Source organism: Falco punctatus (genome assembly GCF_963210335.1).
Source record: "Falco punctatus genome assembly, chromosome: 1".
Lineage (NCBI taxonomy): Eukaryota > Metazoa > Chordata > Aves > Falconiformes > Falconidae > Falco > Falco punctatus.
Genome location: NC_137580.1, coordinates 20,568,278 through 20,585,496, shown reverse-complemented (window position 1 = coordinate 20,585,496; position 17,219 = coordinate 20,568,278). Strand labels below are relative to the sequence as shown.

Genomic DNA, 17,219 nt, shown 5'->3' with positions numbered 1-17,219 from the left:
TAAGCACAGATTTAAACATATCAAGGAAAACCCCACAATCAGAAAAAACGCCACACAGTAAGAATCTCAACAGAGATTAGTTTGAAACATATCATATCTAAGATCTTAGAAGAAAATAATATGGATGAAATCCCCAGTGGAAATGTCACCACTGGACATAAAGAAATGCTGCAGACTGATACCTACTGTTAAGACTGCTCTAATGAGCAAGCTCCGGTTCAGAAAAAAAGTGTATCTATGTTAACATCACCATGCTCATTTATCTTGTAAAATATAGTGTGCTAAAATCACCACACCACTTCTGGTTGCACACTTAGCTCAATTCCCTCAATGGGAAACTGTACTGTGCACTGCAGATGAGAGCACTGAAAGGCAACAGGACTTCAGAAATTGGCTTCCTTATGCTCCTTTTTTAATTATCAAGCTACTCCGTTTCTTGAAAGGAATGTGTTCGTCAGAACTGCATTACCCCATTCTCAGATAATGCCAAAAAGCCTTGACGTGTTTGTACATTTTAAGCAGTTTCTCCAAGCAGTGATAAATTAACGTTGGACTAAATGACACCATCAGTTTAACTTGTACTAAAATATCAAGTCTGTTGTCAAAAGCAGCACATGGAATATTGTACTTCCAGGCTCTAGGCATAAGCAAAGGCAGATACACTGGCCCAAGGAAAAAATAGTCAACTAGATTGCTTGAATGCTGCCCCTACCAGTTAAGACAGAATTTTCTAAAATATGTATTTTAATACTTAACAGTGGTAGTCTCATTGCTGCTTGTACTTTTCATCTTCTAAAATTTCAGAAGAACCCCAAAAGGATTTTCAACTTACAATTTTTCAAGGTTTTAAATTTCAAGTTAAAAAGAAAAGTTCTCTCAACTAATCATATTATTTTAAAGGTCTGGAAGAATAGAGGAGGTATTAACCCAAGATATAAGAATTCAACTCCCACTTGTCACCCACCCCTACTTTTTTTCTTTAAAGGAAGTTTCCTATTTCGTGTCTAATTTAGAGTAAGGAGCATCATTTTCTGATGAGAAATCTGAGAATTTAGTCTTTTTTTATTGTAAATTATATTTCATGTAGAAAGACTACCGAATTAGTAAGAAGGACAGTTACCTTGGTCTTGTATTATGCAGTCTGTGGTGACAAGAGGAGGAACCTGTCCTCTTGTGTTTGTAGCATAGGTCTGCCCTCCCCTAGAAGCCTTATCATTTTCAATTACTTGAATCTGATGAATAAGAAGCAAGAAGGGTATGAGAAAAGTAACCCATGCATTCAGTTACATTCATAAACAGTTACACCAACATCTACACCAAGTAACACTAGAGACATTGTCTTAGACACGAGGTGCTACAAACCTATCACAATACAGGCTTCCAGGACATTTAACAAGAAAATTATACACACAGCTGAGCAGTATGATTTAGTTACAGCCGCAGTTGCCTGTTGGAACTCAGGAGTAACACTGCATGCTGGGGTGGATAAGACCTATATTCAGTGAACAAATGAGTAAGTACGACGACTGCTAGGAGGACAGACCTTCTCAAGAGAAGCTAGCCAGCAAATTGAGGAGAGTGATGATGTAAATAAGTCCTCATTACTGAATCTGGTCTTCCATTCTCCCAAACCAAACTGAAGTGCAAGGTGCATCACCTTACTTGGATGCCATATATACCTGGTTATATTTTGAATGACCCTAGTCATGCCAGCTGCTGTTCTTCATAAATGAATGTACAGGTAATTGCAATGGTGGAAGGGGTTAGTCCCCATTCCTCTTGAATAGGCTCCATGCACAGGTTAAGAAATAAACAATAATCTACATAGTAGATCATCTTCCTAGCTGAGCTGTATTTCAGCACTGTCATTTAGAAAGCAGCAATTTAGAACTCCTGAGAAAAGCCTTTTTGGCCATTAGGTAGTATTTCAACACGGGAGCTGAGGGGTTTTGTTCCCTAGGTCAGACTACCATGTTGTGAGCTTCCTCCTAGAAAGAAAGGAGAGCAATCACAGATATTATTAAAATGCAGCAGCTCTGATCATGTACAGATTTACTTTGGTCGAAGCTTAGTTTGTAGCAATGTATAATGTAATCTCATGAAGCGCTCATGAAACTGGCTTTACTACTGAACAAATTCCTTTCCCATACACCTCCTCCACTGTTGCTTCTGCACAGTTCCTCACCCCTGTTAAATTCTGATACTTTTCAGGATATACCTGAAGATATATAAAGCTGTATTTTGTTCCACACCATAAACAGGATCATTGAGATGATACCATTATTCCTCCTCTTCCCTCAAAGAAGCTATCTTTTCGGCAATCTGGTTTAGAGTGTAGCCGAACAGCTGTGAGAGGCAATAGGAATGAGACAGGGAATTTCTGAAACTGGCTTTGCCACTGCTGTTGGTATCCCATGGAATTGTATCTTTCCACTGTACGTGAATTTCTAATAATAGCTAGGGAAGTTCAGAAGCCTCTGTTGGAAAGCAAACAGAGAAGAAAAACAAAATTAATTGCATAGAGTCTATTGATCATTGTCCAAGAGGTATTTCTTAACACACTGGAAATAATCTGGGGCCTGTAATTTTTTTTTCCCAGTAAAGTTATTGTATTGCAATTTAAATATACAGTACATTCCTCAGAGAGCTTGTTATATCTTCTGCTTGATTACTTTTCCCTGCCTCCTTGGACTGTATACTTATTGCTAACTCTTGCATTAGAAGATAAAAGGTTTTGCTCTAAAAAGGTCCACTGGCTGAAGAAAGCAAACCACTTTCAGACTTAGCTCTGCAAAGGATCAATGCACCATGGTATTCCACAGTTAACTGACCTAAATACATCATTATTCTTGGAAATAATTGTTGACAAAGCCCAGATGCTAGTTTTCATAGATGTTGTCAGAGCACATATCAACCTCTAACATATGTAAGAAAAATATAAATCAACAATGGCTACAGATAAGAAGTAAATTTAACTGGCAACACTACTGTAATTATATAATGTAAATAAAAGAAGAGAAATATACATGGTCATACTTATTCCTCATTCTGAATTAGCTTTTTGCCCTTTACAGACTTTGACCCAGATTATGTTTCTTTTAAACATGTAATTTTGATCCTCTCTGTGCTGCTTAAACAAACCTTTTAACCTATTTTAACATCGCTGCCATAGTCAAGGCTGTTTATTCTATGTGCATAATTGAAACAAGACATCAGACCATGCTTTCATGCCAAACCGCCTTCTCTCCCTCCCCCCACCCTTTTTTTTTAATTAGACAAGACCATTTTATCCTTATGTCGAAAGCACCATACTGAAACACTAGGAATGACTGACCTATTAAGACCATTTGTTAATTTGAAACACTCACTTTAGTTTTTTTATGCAATGATTTTCAGTTACATTTAACTTGAAAATTGCCTTTAATAGAGGTAATTGCAGTTATTACATTAAGCTCAGTGATTATCAGCAAACATTTTTCCAAAATTATGGGGATTTTACATATAAACTATGGCTGGATAAAACAAATAATCTTGTCCAGAACGATAGAAGAATATCCCAGTTTAAGGAAGGAGGGCTGCTCCCTACTAGACAGTGTCAGGCTTTGAGACAAACACTTTTATCTCATCTTGGTGGAACACAAATTCTTTCCGGTACAGCAGTACTGCTTCAGCAGAGAAAGATTCCTTCACCCAGACTAGCTTATGGTGTGGTGGCTAATACACTTTTTTTTGAAGCAGAAAGTTCTAAGTCAAGTTGCAGGACACAGCTTGCTTCAAAATCCTGACTCTCCAAGGAACTTTTGACCTGTCCAGACAATTGTCTGAACCAGTATAAGTGTGTGCATCAGAATGTGTTTTCCCCATGAGTTCAGCACATTTTCTCCCTTTATTTAAATCAGCTGTTTCTAATAAAGAAATTAAATGCAGCCTGCATCTGACTAGCTATTCTTTGGGTAACAACTAGCCTACTTTATTTAAGAAAGATGGACACAATCATAACCTTGTTTTCTCCTTCTCTAACACCATCCTAAGAAGAAGAAACACTGTCCCACCAGTGCACTTTCCAACAGCTAAGCTTCTTCAACCTGTATGAAACTTCAGCAATAAGTATATTCCAAGGCACCGAAATCTTTACAAAGCTGCAGCAACTGGAAGGATGCTCAGGCAAATAATTCTAGTTGCCTGCAAAACTCCTGAAATCAAATGGTGAGGTGGCTTTTGAGCACGGGACTTCTTAGCATATCCAGGATTGCAGTTTTAGAGTTCACATACCTGTATTCTGCACAAATGCTATTTCAAGTGTTTACCTGTTACCAAATTTAAGCCTTCAAACTTGCCAGCATGAAAAGGAAAGGCGATTAGCTGCAGTGAATGCAAGTAATCCTTCAGTAATGCTCACTGTCATACTAAGAATCCTATTGCAAATTCCTATTAAAGTATTTGGTATTATGGGTATGTCCCATGTTAGATAAAGTGATAAAGCTTCTTCCATACTAAAAAACACATTATACACTGATTTACCCAAAACTGACAGTACAGCTTACAAAACAGCATGTAATTAAGAAATGGCAAAAATTGGAATGTATCTTGTGAACCAAGCCATGTAAGTGCTGTTTGATGTTACAAAAAACCCCTAAAAACACCCCACCAACTAAAATAAATACATTATTATTATCACTGTCATTCCGTTACCTTAAATATGGCAGAAATTTACTTTTATAAAAAATTAGTGCGACACTACTCACTGGGCTTGGAATAGAGTCAGGATCGAGCTTCTTCTGAGGTGGACCTGGGAGCTGTGCTGGACCCCCAGGAAAAGCACCAGGATAAGACAGCTGAGATCCTGCCATCTGAGGACCATAGTTTGCTGCAGAGTTACAAGTGATAATTCATTTAAACTATTTAAATTATGTTTTAACATCATTAACACAATTTTAAACTTTTACCATAAAACTCACTGTTACTCAGCTAAACGCAATTTCTCCTTCCCTTCTGTTTTCTGCAAGAAATGGATTACTTTGGCTCAGTGCAAGACTAGGCGTGACAACTTTGGCTCCAAAGTTTTCAGGTACATGCCAAGTAGGATGGTTAGTAGAGATTACCACAGTTACTCAAACCAGGCCATTATATTAGTGAGAATCTCTCCCCTAACATCAGTCAATGCAAACTGGTCTAGTTAGCTGGCTTTTTAAGTTGTCAAAATAACTCTTTTACTCACCTATGACAGGTTAAATAATTGTGTTCAGTTACAATTCTTTATTCTATAGTAAAGTAATTTTGAAAGCTGCTTATGATAGACAGTACTGTAAGATGGAGAGCAACCTATACCTTTACAGAGTATAAGAAAAACTCCTTTCTGTACCGTACTGCACCTTTACCTATTACTAACCAAATAATTTTGTTCCTGATCTGAGTTAATCTCCTTTTCCTTGTTCCAGTCTCAGAGTGCTAAACTTTTGAGGAAAAGCATAGCCTGCCTTGAATGTACTGACAATGCATATCTTTCCATTCTACAAAAAGAGGATTCAACGTTCATTTTTCCAAGTCAGCAGAACATCAGCTGAGAATAGCTGCAGTTCCACCAGTGATTCCCCATGCACGTTTTGTTTTTAATTGCTAACAAACATCCTTCCTTACCTTGCTGCGGATGATATCCAGGCCCTGAAGGCTGACCTGAAAGCTGTGGCAAGTTAGGATTTGGAGGGACAGGTCCAGGGATCCCATCTTGTCTGGCCATAGGAGGCAACGATGGTTGAGCACAAAGGCCACTATTTGCTGGTGGAGGAACTTGTGATCCAGATGGTAAAGTGACTTGCTGCTGTGTCGGTGGTGGTGGTTGTGGACCCTGAAAAGATGCCGGATGCCCAGAAGACATGCGAGAGCTTGGAGTAGTGCCAGGACCTGTGTAAGAAACTATGTCAGCTGAGTCAAAAACAAACACCTACCAACTCTGCGCGGAAGGTGTTTTATTTTTGCTCAATACATTTACAACCTATAACCAGTACTGTATCCCATACCAACCATGCTGCATTATGAGGATTCTGAATACCTGTTCAACGTAACATATCTGACCTCATAGTTTAAGTCTGAACTGATTCAGACACTCAATATTATTTCTTTTGACTCTATTTTCAATAAAAGCCTGCAGCTGGGGTGGATGGGAAAAGAGAGAGGGAAGCAGCGTTTGACAATTCTTGATTAAATACACATAAATCACTATTTGCTTTTGTAATAATGTTTAATTTCATAACCTGAAACAACATTCTTTTTGCTTAATAATCAATTTCTTTTACATGGCATATTTTTGTTAGTCTGCTATTTGCATTTCACCATGACAGGTCTGATGGAAGATAAATCCACTCATTTTATCTGGTTTACAACCATCTTCTGGTTTTGATGTTAAAAGATGAAACACGTGGGAATTATTTTGTACACACTGGTGAGGAAGAGTTTGTTGTTTATAAGATCCAGATTCCAATAAGAATCAAAAGGAACCTGGAAACAGGTTTTCTTGAGACTTAAAACCTGTAAATACTTACTATTTTACAAAACCTCCATCTTTTTAGTCAAACTTCTCCCCAAAGATCTATGGCAAAATAATTTTCAAGAATGCTAAAAAAATAATCAAAATCAGGTTTGGAGCAAAAAGACCAATGTGTTACTATACAAATACTGAAATGCATCTTCTGTCAGACATGTTAACTGAAAAGAAAATGTCACATGCAAAACACAAGCTCAGGTTCTTGGCTGTTACAAACATCACTCTGGCAGTTTTATAAGCTGTAATTTTCAGCACTCTGTCAAGGTACATCAACTTAGCTAAGGAAAAAGAATAAAACCCATCATGGACGCAGAATTGTAATGTAACTGGTTTACATGGTCGGAAGGGTATCTCGGACTTCTAGCACTAAACACAACAAGCAAGAACATTGTATTTTACACAATTACTGCTGAAGGCAATATAATGAAGGCAGGAAGCAAAAAAAATCTTTGCTCTAAATAATATGAATTGATAAATTTGAAGTGCTCTAGAGGTGCTAGGCCACACTTCATAATAGAAGTGTATAAAAAGTATTTTTAAAAGTATAAAAAGGTCTGAGCTAATTGTACGCTTGCAGATCAGTACACAAGGCTGAATTCAAGTCTAAATTAATTTTTCTAAGGGGAAGAAGGTAAAAATTTTGACAAGCAATTGTACAGAAGGTCAGACCCATGGTAGGTTTCACTTAAGTCACACCAGCAACTCATAAAGCCAGGACAGCAACAGTGATATCAGTGCAGCCTGAACTGATTCACTTTTATGCATATCTTACAAAGAGATCAACCATCAAAGTGATCCTCATGAAAAAAAAATTATTCTCCAAAACACACTGCCCTCAGCAAAACAAGATGCTAACTAAATTCCACTCTTTTTACAAGAAATGGTACATTTCACCAGGAAATACTCAGGAAAAGCTAGTACAGCCAAACAGAAAACTAGTGGTGGGAAGTAATTTGCATAGAAGAATCACATGATCACATCTTTACTTCACAGCTCAGGTTTGAGATGTTTTAAGCTCAAAATAAATGCAAATAAATTTAGATTAAAAACTAAACTATAAGATTTGGTCAAAAAAAGAGTAAGATAGTTTAAAAACAGAGAGAAACTCCAAAAAGCTGAGAAAAATGAAACTTTGTCTGCATATTATTGCTCATGCCTTGGCTGTTACTGACAGGATCACCAAGTAGTTTGAGAAACAACTGGTGAGATTAGCTGACTTTTACAGAAGTTTCATTCATCGATTCAGAATTAATCCAAGAATATTGGTTTAAGGAATAGGATAAGACTAAAGAAAAAATCTAAGATAATCAAATGACAGCGGTCAAAGATTTCATTTCCTATTTATACAGAAGTTCAGTAAGTTTCTAATTATCATAGTCTTAATAGCTTTAAGTCAATTTTAGGAAGTCAATCAGGTCAGATAAAACTGATTACCATAGCTATTTATCTGCATGCTGTTGAGCTGGTTAGCAAGTTGTGTCGTAGATGAAGTGGATGCAGTATCTGGGTAGGCTGGTTGTGACTGATGACCGTAGGGAGGATAGGAAGGTCCTGTATTGCTTGGAGGTGGAAGGCCTTGAAACCTAAGGCGAAAAATTAGCAAAGTTATGAAAAAAAACCAATCATCACCCCATCTAGAAGATCTCATACCTTCTCAAGGGTGGTGCTGAAACAATTAATTAGGACAGCCAAACTCTTAAAGAGCGTTTGCTCATATTCTACTCAGAAAACAGTCATGAAGCACAAAAGAGATTGCACACTTGTTAAAAAAAAAAAAAAGACATTACACGTTTGTTTGCATACTTGTTAGAATCAAAGAAGAGCAAGTATGTGATGGCAAAGGGAGAGTACTAGCAACTATACAAAAGCTTGAGGATTAAGAAACACAAGGTTCTGAACATATTGCACTACTCCATCCCCTCTCCATGCTTATAAAGGAAGATTCCCTACCAGGGATGAGTGAAGAGGTTTAAGAGAAAAATCTGTGAAGAGAAGAAAATAAAGTGAGAAACTGTTAAAGAGTTTCCTGTAGTAGAGGAAAAAAGAAGATGCCGATAGGGAAAAACTGCTTCATGATTACCAGATACAGAAAAACATGAGTGCAAGAAAACAAACTAAATAAAAGAAAGTGGTAACACACGTGGCTTATAAAGATACTTTCTACCAGACTATTTCACTCTGGAAAAATGAGATCTCCCAGAGATCTACACTGATTTTCCTATGACCAGTTCTAAAACTGAGGAGGGGCCCAGCTACTTCAAGAGAAACAGAATAACACTTTCCTTGAATCATTCACGTGGAAATGTCCTGGTCTAGAATAGCAGCTCTCAGCAATTTGGAAATAAAACAAGTTCAGGTGAAAAACAGTAGATGTGCACCTGTAAAGGCAATGACTGGAAGCTAGGAAAGGGAATTAGTATTTTGCTGGGTTGGTCATGTCAACTCAATTCTCTTCACCTTGTTTCTTCTTCTTCAGGACAACCACCACTTCTCCCCACGCATTAGTACATTGTCTTTTACAATTGATCACCAGTCTCTTTGGGTCCTCCTTTATACACTGATAACACACAGCCCATGAACAGGCTTCCCTATTTTGATGCCTAATAAAACATATGCATGGCTTTATTTGAAGACAAATAACTGTACAACAACTAAAAAGCACAGAGGCAGATTAGGACTTCAACCAACTAAAACAAGAACATTATTAAACAGTGTCAGGTTCAATAAAACCAAAATAGCTACAGGTACACAAACTGATTTTGTCACTCCTGGGAGGCAAGCAAAATAGTTAACATTTGACAGAATTAAATAAAAGAGCTAAGCATATTTACCCGCTTCCTACAACCTGCAATACAACCACTGTGTAATAAAGCTTGGCTATCCCCTCGTATGATCATTTTTCCAAGATTACTCTTTACAGCTTCCACCTGTCCCTGTTTCCTCCCTTCCGTACTCCTGTCTCCACTTCTTCCTGTAAGCTCTGGAGGCAGGACAACAGCACTTCAGACTGACTATGAACAGTTTATCCCAGACCTAAGCAAAAGGGTAGCAGTCATGCATCTGAGACAGTACAACAAAGCTGCGTTATAAAATGTCTTTAAAGTACCCTATGGAGCCTTGGCTGTGATCCCACAGTGAAGCAAACACATCCTGACAAGGCCTGGGGAGTTGGGAGAACTACAGATACAGAGACATGGACCAGCTTCTAGTCAGAACCCACTGGCAATTACTGATTTTTAAATAACAACTTCTGGGTACCTCACAACGAAGGAGAATTAAGACATGAGAAAGTGAAGAGAAAAAATGTAACTTTTATATTAAACGGCACTTTTAACACCTTGCTGCTGCTTTGAAGCAATGGATCTAAGCCCAAGAAGAATAAATAAAAATAAAACAACGCATGATAAAGACCTGACTTGCTGTAAAATAGAACTTAATCAGATTACAGATCACACTGTATGATCTGGCAGTTTAACACAGTGAACTGAACTAGAAGATCTGGTTCAGAATTGGAATAAGTCAGAACTGCTGAAGATAAAAGAGATGCCATACTTAAATATCAGTGAAGCAGCTGAAGAGAGGTAACAGAGATCAAATAGCTTAGATCTCACGTATAATTCTTGAAAGTCACCTATGTGGCTGTTGCCCTGGTGTACTGGGCCCATTTTGGAAGTTGGTCTGGCTGAACTGATGTGTACCAGGCGGTGGAGGCCCAACAGGAGCTGAAGATCCAAAAGGCACAGTTGATTTTGACACACCTGCAAAAGAAGAGGTACGTTTATGTAAGAACTCTGTAAGAAGGAAAAAGATCGCCAAAAAATACAAGTGTACGGCCCTGCTCTAGCAATAAGAATACCAGCTCTAGGTGGCCCTGCTGGATCAGGGGTGCTGGATCAGATGACCTCCAGAGGTCCCTTCCAACCTCAGTTATTCTGTGATTCCATAAGAAAGGACAGATTTCCGGTCAGCTATAGAAGCAGATATGAAAAAGAAAAGATCGCAAAAAGGAAGCGAATAGTAGTTGGTAACTTGCCAGCAAAAGAATCCAAGACGGACAATAAGAAAGAAGCAAGCATGAACAAACACACCCTGCAATTTAATTTGGGACACTGGAAATTCCCTGTCACCCAGTTATCTTTGTAAGTAGAAGCAAGGGGTCCCTTTGATTTCAGAGAGCATTGTCACAAAGAAAACTTGGAACAACCTTAAAATAAAATAGCCTCCACAACGTAGAACCTGTAAACCTGCTAGAATGATTCTTTATTCAGATCTGCAACAGTGACTATGAAGAGACAAGAATTCATGTATACAGCAGTGTGGAATAAACAGCTTTTAAACTTGTATTTCTTGAATTATCTTCCTTCAAATTACTCTTAACATAAAAATGTGTTTGGTACCAAAACTGATATTTTTCCATAGTATTCTAGTAAGCCAATTACCAGAACTAGTTCTACCTTCTGACCATATTCAGCATTGGATTAAGGTTAATACAACTCCTGCTGTCTTTAATAAGAAGTTTTAAAGAAAAGGGATAAAACTTCTTTTTTTCTGTTTTCATGATAACACAAAAACCAAGGACAACAAAGAATATGTAAAAAATTCCAATATACCTGGATATTTATTCTGTCATTACTCCACCATCTCAAATACTAAATTTAATGTAACATCACAACCTGAATGTTATTAAAAATTTTAACAAATAACTTTTCTTAGATGCCTTAGAGAATACTTCAGACATCTTTACTATTTTAACTAATGTTCCCCTTGACATCAGGCAAAATATTGAGATGGTCCCTCTTTCCTGCATCCCTATCTTAGCTATGTATATTAGTAGACTTACAGAAGGATGAGGAAACCTTACTCTTTGGATAATTTCCACAGCCCAAATCCACTAGTCTAGCACACCCACTTTGACTTTACTGAAATTAGACCAGCATAATTTACACACAGCAAAACAGGCTTAAATTCCATGCTCTCAAATTTTGGTGTTTCTTTTTTAAGGGTCAGCCACCCTATACTCATACATTATATTTCTTGAAAGGTCTGAAGCCACATATCAGTAAGTTAAAATTTATGAAAAGAACAGACAAGAACAACCATGTTTAACTGTTTGATCTCAATTAGATAATCCATACTATGATTATGCTGGTAGAAGTAAAGTAAATATCCCCTTTTGCTTGTAATTCGCTTGCACCCAAGGTGTCCTTCCTCAGAGACAGTCTCCTGAGTTGTTAGAAAGCAGATGGGCTCTACTTACCATGCATCACCCAGTAAGTAAGCTTAAGCAGCAGAACACCAGCTGATACTCACAGGCAAGTTTGTGCTCAAGAATTCAGTAAGACAAAGGTCCGGCTGTGAAGAATACAACCTATATCCGACAGCTTTTTTACCATTAACATGATTAACATGAGTTGCAAAATGTTTCTCTATTCCCAGAAATCATTCATTTTGTATTTGGCTGTATCAGGAATTACAACAGAGCATTAAGCACTCGTGTTTATTGCTTCCTGGACAACAGAATTCACACACAAATGTCAGATACCCACCATCACATCTTACATCAACATCTGAGCATCAACACCACCAGTACAGACAAAGCTAGTGCAGGATCCTGTTGCAGTAGCAGTGTAACACTGAGCATTTTGTGCTGACACAAGTAAGGGAAAAGAGATGCAAAATACCTTCATCGAAAAGCAAACTCTGAAAACACATTTTAAGCCATATTCATACCTGGTTGAGGTGCTGAATAGGAGGAATTAGGGTCCCCATAATGCCCATAATGAAGTGAAGAATTAGGTGGTCCAAAACCTGCAGAAAAGCCTCCTATTCCTGGCTGGGACTGGGAATACGGAGGAGCTGCAACATAACCTTGTTGACTCATGATGGCAATATTCTCATTCCAAGTACGGGATCCTCCTGAAGAATCTGCAAAAGAGAAAGTGACACCTGCTATTAGCCTTCACTCTTTGTGCATTTTAAAACGCTGTGAACCATGTTCCCAAAACAAAACACATATCTGAGGGCAATAAAAGGACCTTAAAGTCAGGGGGAAACAGTGGCTTTGCTTGCTTGAGTGGTTGGTTGGTTAGTTTCCTCAGCACTACCACATACTGCATGAACTGAAACATATCACTGAGTTTATCTGAGTGGGATTCACCTCTTCAAGGCCCATGGAGAGAAAAACTGTAAGTAATGGATGCGCAGGTGGAAGAAAAGTCTCAAACTGCTCTCTTTACTGGGAAAACCTAGACTTCTACTACACCTGAAAAATACTCTGAGTCCTGCTCCCCACATACCAGATATCCCAATGAACACACTGAAGGATCAGGAAAGGCAGATTGACCAGAGTATTAAAGTCCTCTAGCAAATCCTTCTCCTGGCTTTTTTTTTTTTTTTAGAGAAGGTACAGCACCAGCTTTCCATCAAATCTTCTACATCAGCCCCATTCCAAGCCAGTGAGGGAAGATATCTTGCTTTTGATGCCGGTGAAACACAGAATAAAGCATAGGATAGAGAGATCCCATTGCCAGCTGTCTTCTGCATTACTGGCCAAGGCCTGACCAGCCTTTTTACTGCAGGACTCCAGAATATGACAAAATGGGGCACAAGGTATTCCACAAATGAGAAGCTGTACTCTCAGGGCAGCATGGTCTCAACAGTACCATATGTTGGCCTTGCTACCACCAGGCATCTTTTCCCTAAGCTTTCACATCTTCAGTCTGTTGTTGTTAAAGAAAGAAAAAATCAGAATTTGATTAAAAGCAATTCAGAAAAAGTTTTCTAATGATGACAGCATTCACAAGACGTGAGTAAGACTTAACCAATAAGACATTTCTTTCTTGCAGTCAGATTTTGTTAAGCAGGATAAAGTAAACTTTTAGAAAACTTTCAGGAAAGAGTATTCTGATAATTGCAATCATTTTAGAACTAGAAAATCAGAAGAATCCTGCATTATTAAACCACATCACTGCATTTCATAAGACTAGTGTTCAGATACAGCGCCCTTGCCACCAAGGGATTTGAAGTTATTGAAGTTGTACACTTTGCAGCCTTGATAGCTAGCTTTCTCTTTTCCATGTGAGAGAGATGTTTTTATTTTAACCTCATATTGAATTTAACAAAAACAAAATTTCACTAAATTTATTGATGCCCAAATTAAAACCATTTTGAGAAATGCTGAGGATCCAAAGCCTGAATGAGCACTTACTACTTCTGTAGACTCTGAAGTCAGGCATCTCCAAAGAACTAAAGATACAGGACATAAACTAGCATTTTAGATGTTAAATTATCATTTTAAATAGCTTTCCTAACCACATATACCTCACATTCTTAGACTTGAGCCATGGAGTCATCTTTGAGTATGGAAGCTGGATTAAAGTACATCAAGAACTGTGGTCCAGAAGCCCACAGAAAGGCACTTCAAAATCACACGCAGCTTCAAAAAACAGACAAATTCATGCTGCACTGGTACATGTCAGCAGAGAAAAGCTATCCCTATCAGAAAAGCCATTTCTAGGCTTCTCGTGTTAAATACACATTTCTGGAAAAAACCAAAACACAACAGTTTTACTAATCTTCCACGTCAGACAAGAAATCACTTTGAGCTGGGTGCAGGGCCTAGCCCTCCTCACACACTGCCCGTGCAACCCTCTAAACCACACTCCTCAATGTAGTTTAAGATTTCTCAACTGCAGTATTAAACTGCTTCAGATAGGTAATCTGAGGGAGTTTTCTTCCATTTGTTAGTTAACAAGGTAAACACAGGGAGAAGGAAAAAAAAAAAGTTTAAACAGAGGCTTCGTGCTGCCATCCGTACTTTCTTCCCTCCCCCACCCCCATCAGAAAGGACGTGGCAGTGTGAGCTTTAGTTGCTCCAAAAGACAGTAAGTCTGCACTAACTTACCTACACACTAGCATGGACATATACATCATATCTATCTTTGTAATCTACATAAAGGAAAGTATTTTCACTTAGAGACAGCTGCAACAGCCAACACCTTTAGCTGTGACAGCATCCAGGGGAAATGACTTCCTCCACAGCTTGCTTACTCACAGAGACACAAAAAAAACCTTGCCACGTCAAGCTTCCCACCGACAGCATAAACATGCAGAGGTTGTGCTGAAAAGAGACAGGAACTCTAACCATAAGAAAAATAATCTAAGTTTATCAAACACAGTTCCACATTCTATTTAACACTGAGCATATTTAATCCCTTCGCAAAATATGTATATATACCAACACACCATGGACACAGTTTGGAGGCAACACGCGAAGTATCACCCAAGGTTTTGGTTGTCAGGTTCTAACAAGAGACATACAGATTCACTCTGGAAATTGCATGACAAAGATCAGAGGATTGGCTAAACTCAGATCTTTCCCTGGGTTTGTTTACTGCAAGTGTCACTACATAGGACACAAAAACTTCCTTCTCCCTGTCTCTCTCAACACTAGTTTACCTTACACTGCATAGCCTGAGGAGCAACATTCACACACACACACTCCGTGATTCAATTTACTGCTATTACAAAATAGCTTGTCATCTTGGTTTTTTCAGAGGATCGCTGTACCTGTGCAGTGCTCTCCTGCACTGATACCACTGTGCAGATGTAAAACTCCACTCTGTGTGTGCAGAAATAGGACAACGGAACCAAAACCTGAGGATCACATTCTTGGTTCACTGAGGGTGAACTATTAACATTTTATTTCTTCAGAGACACTGTGCATGGTACCATCCGCTGGGAAGAGGTGCTGTCCCTCCCCAAGGCAGACTGCAATCTCAATCTGGCAAAAAATCTTTGAGGTGTATGCACGTATCTACACGCACATGTAGAAAGAATGGAATATAGCTACACACGTTATGCTTCGTATTTTTTTTTTTTAATAACACATTTTGGATTAAGCTATGAGAACATAAGCTTAAACTTACTCCAATTCAGTGCCAAACCCGCAAACACGTCCTATCACCTCCTACCAATGCAACGTTTCCCCCCGCCTCACCTAAGGATCCCAAGGCGCTGTAACAGGGCAAAAGGTCTCCCCACCCGCCCGGCCCTGCCTGCCTGCCTGCCTGCCTGCCTGCCTGCGAGAGGGGGCGGCCCACCCTGCCGGCTCCGAGGGGCAGCAGCCCGGCCGCTCGCTGCTCCCGGTCCCGCACCCTCCCGCCACTGCCGCCGCCCCGCTCCCCCCGCCCGGTCCCGCTGATCCCTCAGGCGGCGGCGGGCCGAGAGCGCGGGGAGGCCGTTAGGACCGTTACCTGAGGGGGCGCGCGCCTCCGCCGGGGCACACTCGCTCACCCAACTGCCACGTCTGAGCCTGCCCGCGCGCCGCCGCCTCCCCCCCGCCCCCCCCGCCGGCGGGAGCGCGCCCGACCCCGCCGCCCGCGCCTGCGCACTGCCGCCCGCCGCGCACTGCCCTCCGCGCCCGCCGTGAGGCGAGAGCTGGCGGCGGCTGACACGCTACTGCGGGCCCGCCCCGGGGAAGGGCCTGGAACGGACCTGGCAGAGGAGCTGCGTCCCACAGAGAAAGGCGCGGGGCAGCTACCTCAGACCGGCCAGAAGCCCGTATGGGCTGCTTAGAGCTGCTGGCATCAGCTCCTTTTCCGTTCAGCATTAGGGGTGAAATTCCTCGTTAGACACAGAAATGTCCTAAAATAGGATACTACTTCTCATATGTGCTTTAAAAACACGTTTCTACCTGTGGCTATATATATAAGCCATATATATATATATATGTATATATGTAAAATTATGCCACCTGAATATCCAGAGTGAAATACAATACAGGTACTTAACCTGTTTGCATACTCTGGTTTTAGTTACTGTTCAAGTACGTTTAAAAATACTACCTTGATGACAGGAGAGACTCAATGTTTTTGTAATTAACACAGTAGAAACATGGGTGTAACACGAGAAAGGCGTATTGGTAAAATGACCGTTCTTCCCAGGTAACAAACATTCATTGTGGTGTTAAAGTATATATATAAAAAAAGAAAGCAGCAGAGGATTAGTGGCAAGGAAAAAAGCCTTCACTCAAGGCAGCTTCATAACTCATATGCATGTGGAATTCAGGCTTGATAGGCTTTTTATCCTTTGAGTGTCTGTTCTACAACTTTAACAAAGCTTTTGAAAGTACTGCACAGTTTTACGTGGTGCTAAATCTCAGTAACGGCTACCTCAGACAAGATGGTCGAAAGCATTCATTAGTATACAAAGTAATCCTGAACAAAATTCCAGTGCCTTTGAAACATGTCAAACTGAAGGTACATGGGGGCATCCTTTACATCAAAGGCTTGTAAGAAGCCTCCACAAGCAGCACAAAGTGGGCAAGAACAAGCCTTGACCTGCCTTCATTCTCACTATCCAGAGCTGGATTCACCACTGAATAATGTAAGCTGGTTTTCTACATGCTATCAGAGCTGTTGGATATGTCACAAGAAAATCTAAACCCTTTCAAATCTCTCACAACTGTCTAATCAGAATGGAGAATTTAGTCCATGAGGTAACAAGCAACAGTTAAACTGGATGTGGTTTTGGCTGCAGAGTATCCACGACTCTTTCGTGAGCAGGATGCAAACCATCGCCTTTCGTCATTGCGATGCTGCAGTCTCACCCATCGTCCCTCTCTGTTTTGCTGTTCATATGGACACATAATTCCCTTCAGTTATGCGAAATTCCTTTA

General features: G+C 39.8%; 1 protein-coding gene across 2 annotated transcripts in view; it reads right to left on the bottom strand.

Moving 5' to 3' along the window:
• SEC24D (SEC24 homolog D, COPII coat complex component) overlaps positions 1-16,004 on the bottom strand; it is a 56,846-nt gene extending 40,842 nt beyond the window's left edge. Inside the window, exons 1-7 of one of the 2 annotated variants that reach the window (XM_080373543.1) lie at positions 15,836-16,004; positions 12,272-12,466; positions 10,173-10,299; positions 7,976-8,124; positions 5,638-5,901; positions 4,746-4,867; positions 1,121-1,232 (exon numbers count right to left, since the gene is read on the bottom strand). In XM_080373543.1, the coding sequence (XP_080229669.1) occupies positions 1,121-1,232; positions 4,746-4,867; positions 5,638-5,901; positions 7,976-8,124; positions 10,173-10,299; positions 12,272-12,422 (925 nt within the window). In that variant the 5' untranslated portion in view covers positions 12,423-12,466; positions 15,836-16,004. Of the gene's footprint in view, positions 1-1,120; positions 1,233-4,745; positions 4,868-5,637; positions 5,902-7,975; positions 8,125-10,172; positions 10,300-12,271; positions 12,467-15,795 lie in introns of both variants that reach the window. The other variant, XM_080373544.1, reaches the window with a different exon arrangement.
• Positions 16,005-17,219: the final 1,215 nt, after the last annotated feature.